The sequence below is a fragment of the Meriones unguiculatus genome, chromosome 15, assembly GCF_030254825.1.
Source record: "Meriones unguiculatus strain TT.TT164.6M chromosome 15, Bangor_MerUng_6.1, whole genome shotgun sequence".
Taxonomy (NCBI): Eukaryota; Metazoa; Chordata; class Mammalia; order Rodentia; family Muridae; genus Meriones; species Meriones unguiculatus.
The window spans coordinates 3,656,481-3,666,111 of record NC_083362.1 but is presented as its reverse complement, the minus strand read 5'-3'; the positions used below and the strand labels follow the sequence as shown (position 1 = coordinate 3,666,111).

Below are 9,631 nucleotides of genomic sequence, written 5' to 3'. Positions count from 1 at the left end.
GGGGGCACACGCCTGTAATCCCAGCCCTGGAGAAGTGGAGGTAGGAGGGTCAGGAGTTCAAGGCCATCCTTGAACATCAGAGGCTACATAGTGAACCTGAGGCCAGCCTGGACTTTATGAGACACTGTTTCGCAGACAAGCAAATGATCGTTCGAGGAAAGCTGAGCCTGGTGTGTTATTCCCACCGAGGGGGTGAAGGTGAAACAGGAGCGCAGCTGCTCTCACGAACATTTATTTCGGAAAAACAGACACTCATGGCCACACGGAGCCAAATGTGTGCGGGGCTTTCATAGCGGTGTTATTTGCAATAGCTCAAAGTGTAAACAGCCCAAATGCCCTTCCACAGAGAGTGCTTAAACAACCTCCATGCACCCGCTTACACACTGGAATACTACCCAGCAGAGAAAAGCTAAAGCTGCCAACACGGAGCGACTCAGACAGCTCTCCAAAACCGTATGGTTGTGAGGCGCCCAAAGGTCACACGGCAGGGGGCAGCAGGTGCGATGGTCCAGAGAGAGTGGAGAAGGGGGCTGTGGTTGCCGTTAGCAACAGGGATATGACAGGTGTGGAGGGGCCTGTGTGAAGGGAAGTCCATACTGCGCCTCCATCGTGGTTGTGACTGCACATGTCTAGAGGAAGAGGATACATTTCCACATGTGGACGCACACACAGGCATGCACTCACCCACAAATGCTTGTGTGCCAACACACACACACGCACGCACACGCACACGCACACGCACACGCACACACACACACACACACTCAAACATAAACCAAACAAACCCTGCCGGGTCACGAATACATTGCAGCAGTCTGCAAGCTGGTTTCCAGGTTTTGATCCTGTAATAGAGCAGGGTAAGATGTTACCATGGCAACAGCTCCTGATGCTATGAGACTTTGCAACTTTGTATAACTCTAGATTTTAAATGTGCACTCTACCTCTATCTGGCTGGGGACACAGCTCTGCGGAAGTGCTTGCCTACTGAGCACGAACCCAAACTCTGCCCCCCCCCCCAGACACCCCGGCGCGATGGAGCACACTTACAATCCTAGCGCTGGACAGGAAGATCCCGGAGCCTGCCAGCCAGTCTGATGAAACTGGTGAGTTCCAGGTTCAGTGAGAGAACCAGTCTCAAAACTGCCTGCACGTGCCGTGAGCATGTTTGCACATAGACACACTTATACACTCACACACCATATGCACACGCGCACACACACGCACACACACACACACACACACATACACATTTATTTTTAAATTAAAAATTCGAGAGTCTCCCAGGAAGTAAAGCAAAAAGGCCAAGAAAGCAGTAGTGATAGAGAGGACCTGGCCCGGCAGGACTTCCGCCGGACGGGAGCTGTCCGCGGTGCTGAAAGGCCACCGCCTCTCCAGCGGACCACCATCGGGGTCGTTCCCTGCGGCTCCAGCCCTCCCCGCTCCTGTACGCATGGCCCACACCTCCTTCCTCCCCCCCACCACCCCGCCTTTGCACAGGACACCCCACTCCCTGCCTGGGGGGAGAGAGGACTCTAAGGAGGGAGGGACGGTGAGGATCCCAGTGGTCGTGGGAGACCTCAAATCACCGTGGTTATCGCTGGGCAGAGCAGCGCGTGAGTTCTCTTTTCTTTATGTTCAGCTGTGTTCTCAGGCTTATGTAATAAAAGGATTACTTCTGAGATAAGAAGAATCAATAAAACTTATTATGCTCTAAAATACCATCGCAGGCTCCCTGGGGTTCGCAGCTCCTTCGGATTTCTTCACACTTGCAAAGAAGGCTGCCCAGCCCAGCTGCCGCCCTGCCCCAGTTTCTGACTGCGGTGACGACCGCCTCCCACCTGCCTCCCTGCCGCGTGTGCTCTGGGGGTCCATCCGCTTCCCCGGCCCCGCCTCCCAGCTCCACGCTGCCAACTCCGGCCCTCACAGGAGCAGGCCCTTTGAAGAGTGTCTCTGTCCAGACGAGACGGAAGCTTCCTCTGCCAGCATCCTGGTTGCCATGTTGGCATTGCAGGCTGGGTTCTGCCTCTCTGAGATGGACTTCAGCACCGGGGCCTCCTGACCCCTGCTGTCACCCCGCTTGCTCACTGAGGCGCTCAGAGAGAGGTGGGGATAGGGGAAGAGAGCAAGGGTGATTCCTTGCCCTGGCCGGCTGTGACCTTCCCCGTGGCTCCTCGCCAGGCTCCTGTTTTGAGGAAATTCACCTGCCGTGTGGTCCCTGTCCTACACCTGAGTTTTCCACACCCTCCAGAGTGTCAGCAGCCTTTGTTGAGTGTGGCACTGGGTTCTATAATTGCACGTTAAATAAATGAGTGTGTGAATTGATGGATGTTTTCTGCTTTTGCACTCTTCCCTTTCGGGGAATCTCTATCTGATGCCCAGTTCTCCCTGACCCAGTCCTCTAGGAAGTGACCCGTCCCTCCCCGTGGCTCTGGTCTGCTCAGGCTGATGGCACTGCCATACACACTGTACTGATGAATTGCCACTTGCTGTTTGAGCCCAGCTGTGGCCTACACTTCAGACCCAAGCACATCTGTCCCCGCGTGTCCTCCAAGAGCCTTCGTCTGGGGGTGCTGACTATCTCTGTCAGAGAGGATAGGAGAGCAACCAGCCAGGGGCAAGACTGTCACACCCTTGAAAGCAGCCCACTGCCTCAACTTCCCCACCAAGCTTCTGCTGGATGTTTCGAGGTCTTGACCGACCGACCGACGTGATCTTTTCCTGTTGGCATTAGTTCCGTTGAAGCCTCCCATCTCTGTCAGTCAGAGAGCATGTGCTGCTGTCCGTGGGAAGCCTCAGAGCCCGTCTCAGTGGGGTTTCCCCCGCTGGTTTGAGTCCCTGCTTTGATGGTGTTTTACCATCTCTATCTCTTTCTTTGGCTTGATGTATATTCAATACACTCACTCAGACAAAAGCACAGCTCTCGGATCATCCTCTGAACCATACAGAACAGATCCCTATGGCTGACGTGACCCCAGGGTCACTCCCTTAGGGCTGGATTGTGGAAGCCAAGAGGCAAGCGGAGTAGTCCTCGTCTAGCTGTCCCGTGCGCTGCTGAGGTGGCAGAGAACAGCAGAGTCACCTGTGAGAGCAGGCAGAGTCACTTGTCCCAGCAACAGGAGAGGCTGTGGTATCATCCCCACACTGGATGGGGGTGACTGGGACTCAGGGCAGCCGTGTGGCTGGCTGTGGTGACAGTCACAGAGCCTCCGGGTCAAGCTCCAGGACCCTCCAGTTCCCACTGGGAAGTCACAAGGGCAGGGACCGTGGGCAGAGCTCCCACACACCCCCTCCACACTCAGCCCGGATCCCGCCCCCCCTAAGGCCTGTCCTCCCTTCTCTTACCCCTTCTCCAAGCTGAGTCCCGCCACCTTCAGGAGCCCCCTTTAAAGGCTGTAATGTGGGGACTTCCCCTGCACTCCGAGCTCTTCTCGTGAGGGCGTGGCGTTGTGTGGGTCTCTGTCACCAGCTCACACTCAATGCAGAGTTGAGCCCACTGACCCCAAGGCACCCTGGGACACTAGGAGCTCTGGCAGCTGGGCACCCTGCACGTCTGTCCTGCCTCCTCTTGCCTCTGCCCTCGTCCCACGATTCTTTCAGCAACTCCACCTTGGCGCCAGCTCTCTCTGTCCGCGCCTTCACACACATGCACTGCCTGACCAGCTGCCCAGCCTGGAGGCTGCCACCTTTGTTCTGTCTGTCCTGGTCCCCTATATATAGCCATTCGTCTCCTTGGTGACAGGGAATGTGTTGAACTGGCCGGCACCTCCTTCTGCCCCATCACCAGGGTGGTCATTGAGAGGCCCTGTGCCCCTGCGGAGAGGGCCTCTCCCACCAGTTCTCGGCCCTACATCCCCTCTGGAAATGCCCACGTTGTCTCCGGAGCAGTGATGGACTCTCCCTCGATGATCAGAAAGGCTCAGAGCTGGGAAGGGGCCGACATGGCGGATGTCTCTCTAGTCTGTTAGGCTAGACAAAAGAGGGCAGGACATGTGTTCCACGAGGGGCCTGTTTAATGGGTTTGCTGCCGGGGGGCTTGGCACGTGACCCTGATTAGGAACCCAGTGTGGGCCCTGGGTGTAGCTCTGCACTCCCGTCCAGGGATGGGGAGCCTGAGCCCAACTTGGGGCTGTGTGGGTCTAAGGATGGTGCTTAAAGCGGGAGGAGAGAGGAGCCTCCGGCCCCTGAGTGCGCAAACTGACCGGGCTACTCCAACCCCCAGCCCTCCCCCCTCTGCCCTCATCTCCGGCCAAACTGGGACATAGGCCAGCTCATCAGACACCCACAGCTCATCAGACACCGAAGCCCGCCTCTTTCCACAACCATGGCTCTGTGTTCCAGACCCCAGGCACCATCGGACCCAGGATGTCTGTGCCTTGCTTGGTCTTTGTCGGAAGTCCCATATTAGGAGTTGTTTTCCCTGAGCGGGAAGCCCTGGGTGACTGGGGCCTTTAGGGCGACGTCCTCACGTCAGTTTGGGAATATTGATGGGGAGGCATGCCTCCTGGCTGCCCAGGGAAGAGAATGTCCTTGGGGTTATACGGGATGAGGCCACCTAGGGAATGCCACACGAGACAGAGGGTAGGCAAGGGGCAAGGAAGGGCTGGCAGGGCAGACAGGCCGTGGGAGAATGGAGCTGGCTTTGTGTGGCGGGGGGGGGGGGGTTCCTGCGCCATGTGGGTGGCGCTCGGGTATGGAAGGACTCTCCCAGAGCACCTTCTCACCCTCACACCGACTCCACCATCCACACCAGGTCCAGGAGTGGCTGTTTATTGTCCCTCCCCCAGGCCTGCCCCTGGGCCCTCGTGTAGCCCTGCCCAGCCTCCTCCTGCCCCCTATTCCCGTCCACACTGCTTTCCACCCTCACGAGGCTGGACACTCGCTGCCCCGTGGGAGCCACTAGCCTTCCCACTGGCTCCACTGAGCCCATCAAAGCCACTATCCACAACGGCTGGCCCACATGGGACCCTGAGCCACCACCGCTACCCCCAGTAAAAAAACCACAGAACACATGGATTTGGATTTTTTTTCCTTTGCAGATTTTTTTAGTAGACATAGTCTTTTTTTCTCTCTCATTTTACAGCAAACTTTGCAAATATAGATTTTTTTTCTGTACAATAGAACAGCTACAGTGTACAATGAAGATGGGGTGGGGGCACACAGTTTTTCCCAGCCTGCACCCCTCTCCCCCCGGACCTGTCCCCAGCACAGTCTTCACGGCTGTGCTGGCGTGTCACACAGCCTCAGATGCTGCCAGAAGCAGGCGGCCCAGCAGCCCTGGCTTCTCTGCTCTGCGCTCCACAGACGGGGAGATCACATTTAGGGGGTGCCTCGAAGCGGGCCTCGCCTAGTCACGTGTCCCACAGTAGGTGACTTAGTTTTTTTTTTTTTAAAGATTTTCACTTTTATATATAGATATATTTTTTTAAAAAGGAAGAAAATAAAGAGGAAAGAGAGAAGAAAAGGAGAAAGAGAAGACTCAAAACAGGAAAGATAATGGAAAAAATTCCCCTCCCCCACCCTCACCCGTAAGACACAGTTTTCCGAAGTCCCGTGTGTGCATGTGCGTGTGTGCGTGCATGCGTGGGAGTCTGTGTGTTTGTGCGCGCGCGCACATGCGCGCATATGTGTTTATGCATGTGTGTTTGTGTGTGTAGCGTGTGTGTGTTTGCGTGCGTGTGTGCGTGTGTGGCTTGCTTGCTTGCACCAGGCAGCAGGCACATTACAGTTTACATGAGAGTTAGTCTATCTACGGTTGCGGCCACCTGCGGCCTCCTGCGGCTGGCCCCGCGGCCTGGCTGTGCGCGCGGTGGCAGTCCGGGAGGGCTGCCGCGGACGGGCTGTCCTTTTTTTGGTCCGGTGGGCATCACGAGTGTCGGAGAGGACGGGGCCCGGCTGCCAGGGCCCCGCCGAGGGTGGAGCTGGCTCAGGACTTGTGCTGCGCCGACACGCCTTTCCAGTAGTCCAGGATGTCGTGCAGGTCCTCGTCCTTGGCGAACTGGACCTTCTTGCGCAGGGCGTGGCCGGCGGCCATGAACTCGGCGCCGTCCTTGTGCCGCCGGCGGCTGAGGCGCAGGCGCTCCCAGATGCTGGGCGACGCCCGGCACGCGTACTCGGGGCTGGACGAGTAGCTCAGGTTGTGGTACTGCGGGGACAGCGGCGAGTAGACGAGGTCTCGGGGCCGCGGCCGCAGGGGCTCCAGGATGGAGGCCTTGCGGCCCCCCGGGCCCTCGGGCGCGGGCGGGGGCGGCGGCGGCGCGGGCGGCTCGGCGGGGTGCGGCCCGGGGTACGAGTGGCGGTGCTCGCCGCCGTACGGGCGCCCCTTGTCGGCCTCGGCCCGCAGCGCGCCGGCCGCGGGCGTCACAGTGAGGATGGTCTCGGGCCCGGGGGAGCTTTTCTCAATGTACTTGGGCTCGGCGGCGGCCGGGGCCTTGTGCGCGCCCGCGGCCTCGGGCCGGAAGGCGCGGGGGCTGCGCGCGGAGCCGCTGGACGAGGTGCTGGCCCGCGGGGGCCCGGGCGGCGCGTCGGCGCCGAGGTGGCGCTGCGGGCCGCCGTGGCCGAAGGCATCTTTGTACACGGGCGCCAGGAAGCCGTGCTTGGCGGCCAGGGGCTCGGCCAGCAGCACCAGCTGCGGCTCGGCCGGCGCCGCGGCGCCCGGCTTGGCGCCCTGGAAGGAGGTGGACTCGGCCTTGAGCGCGTCGATGCAGTTGTTGATGATCTGGTTGACCCTGTCCACCTCCTTGGCGATGGTGGAGATCTCGGCCGCCGAGCCCTGGTTCTCGGGGCCCGGGCGGCCCAGCTCGCAGGCCCTGCGCTCCGGAGCCTCCCCCGTTAGCACCTCTATGTAGTTCCCCTTGGTGGCCTTGGGGGTCTCGCCGCTCTCCGCCAGCTTGTACTGCTCCGCCGCGCCGCTGCCGGCGGCCGGCAGGTAGGGGATGCGGGGGACGGCGTCGGGGCCCAGCAGCGGGCCCGGGGTCAGCGGGGCCAGCCCGGGCGCCTCGAGCTCGGGGCCGTACTTGAGCTCGATGATGGTCTTCTTGAGGCTGCCGGCCGCCGCGGCCACGGCCTTCTTGTGCCTGTCCTCCCGCCGCCTCCGCTTGCGCAGGCAGTAGTAGACGGCGCCCAGGACGAGCACCATGCCGAAGAGGCAGCCCAGGATGGTCATGATGTAGTGGGTGGCCGTGGAGGGGCTGGGCACGGGGCCCGGCGGCCCGGGCGGCTTGGGCAGGCAGATGGTGAGGCAGGTGTGGTTGTGCTGGGCGCCGGAGCTGGTGGAGACCACGCAGTAGGTGTAGTTGGTGAGCGAGTAGAGGTTGGTGAGGCGGATCTCCTCCTGGGGCTGCGTCAGCTTGGACACGGTCACCGGCCGGCTGTTGTTGTACTGCTCCAGCGTGTACATGCGGTTGAAGGGGCTGGGCAGCTGCACCATGATGGTGGCCGAGTTCTGGGTCAGCTGCTTGACCTTCATGGAGGGGCGGACCTCCGTCTGGGCCACCAGCGTGGTCAGGACCAGCAGGGGCGTGGTGCCGTCGCCCGAGAAGCAGTCGTCGTCCGGGCACGGCCCGTCGCTGGGCTCGGGCGGGGGCGGCGGCGGCGGCGGCGAGTGGCCCGGCTGCAGCCGGCCCGGGGCGGGGCGCGGCGGCCCGAGCGCCTCGGCGGTGTAGGCGTCGTCCGTGCACACGGACTGCAGCTTGCTGAGGATGCTCCGCTGGTGGCCGTGGCGGCCCTGGCCCAGGAGGAAGTAGCCGGCGTAGACGGGCGGGGACTCGCACTGCACGCGGTCGTGCGTCTGCGTGGCGTTGGTGAAGGCGGCCAGCCAGCGCAGGAAGCCCAGCAGCTCGCACGAGCAGTAGAACGGGTTGCTGTAGATCTCGCACACCGAGAGCTTGGCCAGCCCCGCGAAGGTGCCGCTGCCCAGCTGCTGGATGCGGTTCATGGACAGGTCGATGTTGACGATGCCGGGGCACTCCCAGAAGGCGCTGGCCGTCACCACCTCGATGAGGTTGGCCTGCAGGTAGAGGTACTCCAGCTTGCCCAGGCCCCGCAGCATGCCCTCCGTCAGGTTGCGCAGCCGGTTGTAACCCAGCTGCAGCACCTGGAGGTTGAACTGGCCCGAGAAGGCGCCGTCCTCGATGTAGCCGATCTCGTTCTTCGTGAGGTTGAGGTACGTGAGGTTCCCGAAGCGGCTCAGCGAGGCGTACTGCACGCTGCGGATGCGGTTCTCGTTCAGCCGCAGGTCCACGATGGTGCTGTTGATCTGCTGGGGGATGGCTTCGTAGGGCGGCTGGTTCTGGCTGCAGATGGCCAGCCACACGAAGCCCTTGTCGCCCTCGATCAGCCAGCAGTCGCCCTGGGCCAGCCCGCCCGCGTGCAGCAGCGTGGCGGCCGCCACAAGCACCCACGGCGCCCCCCACCCGCGCCCAGCCATCTCGGGGCACGCTGCCTGCGGGGACAGGGTGGAAGGCTGGGCAGTGGGCCCCCCCGGGGGACTTGGGGGTGGGGTGGGGCACTTCCTGTGCTGTCAGAGATGTCCTGTCCCAGGATGCATGGCGCAGGCGCTGGGAGGGAGAATGGCTCCCTCACTGCTGACCGCCCCTCCTCATCCTCCCTGGTCCTGAGGCGGCCATGGCCTGCTTTCCCATGGGCCTGTGTGTGCTGGTGGCTTCGCCCGGCTCCTCTGTCTGAAGTGCCCTCTGCTGCAAGAGAAGAGAGAAGAAAGTGAGTCCCAGAAAAGACCACGGCCCAAGTCGCCGGGTGACTGAGCTGTCCACCAGGGTCTGTTGTAAAGCAGACAGCCCGGCCAGCCCCAGATCGCGGGTGGGGCTGAGCTGAGAGAGTCTGGGATCTCGGAGGGAAACAGGCTTCTTCCAGGCCCTGTGTCTTCATGTGCGAGGCGGACATACCGTTCCCCTGGTGACATCAGAGGTCTGAGAGACCACCAGGTCAGAGGTCTCTCGATGAGTGACACAGGTCGCCGAGCACAGCCCTAAGAGAGCACCCAAGAGTTCATCAGGCGGGGAGTGTGGGGCTTGCTGGGGGCGTTGCCTTTTCTGGCGCTGCACCCCTAAGTCAAGAAGATGGAGGTGGCTTTTCCTTGAGAAGGGCCACAGCACCTTCAGAACTGCCTACAGGGGGTGCCGAGCACCCGGCCAATGTCCCCAGCCCGAGGCGAGACAGCTGTCCTTCCACCCTCACGGAGGTGGGCAGGAGAAGTGGCCCAGCAAGCCACCCTCCTGCGGGCCTCAGTTCCCCCAGACGAATCAGCTGGCTGATCTCGGAGGCCGTCCAACCCCCAGCACAGTAGTGGAGGGACAGCCCGACCTGCCAACCCCTCTGGGGTTGAGGGAGACGGTGAGATGGCTCAGCACATCAGTGTGACCGCTGCCAAGTCCGGGTTCAACCCCCAGGGCCCACACGGTGGAGGAGAGAACCAGCTCCTGCCAGTTGTCCTCCGACCTCCCTACACACAGGCAATCAATACATAATGTAAAACAATTTTTAATAAAAAGAGGTCCTCTCCAGGCTTAATAAAAACATCCCCCAGTTCCCAGGGCTGAACCCATCTCCCTCCATCTCACACCCTGAGTTTTTATACAAGCAGCGCCTTCTGCCTCGTGTCTTCCCTGGCCGTGCT

General features: G+C 61.1%; 1 protein-coding gene across 6 annotated transcripts in view; it reads right to left on the bottom strand.

Annotated features, from left to right (window-relative positions):
- Window positions 1–5,013: 5,013 nt before the first annotated feature.
- Window positions 5,014–9,631, bottom strand: part of Elfn1 (extracellular leucine rich repeat and fibronectin type III domain containing 1) — a 59,606-nt gene continuing 54,988 nt past the window's right edge. For 4 of the 6 annotated variants that reach the window (XM_060367993.1, XM_060367996.1, XM_060367994.1 and 1 more), the window contains exon 2: window positions 5,014–8,693. In XM_060367993.1, the coding sequence (XP_060223976.1) occupies window positions 5,924–8,425 (2,502 nt within the window). In that variant the 5' untranslated portion in view covers window positions 8,426–8,693 and the 3' untranslated portion in view covers window positions 5,014–5,923. The remainder of the gene's footprint in view (window positions 8,694–9,631) is intronic. The other 2 variants (XM_060367997.1, XM_060367995.1) reach the window with 1 other exon arrangement.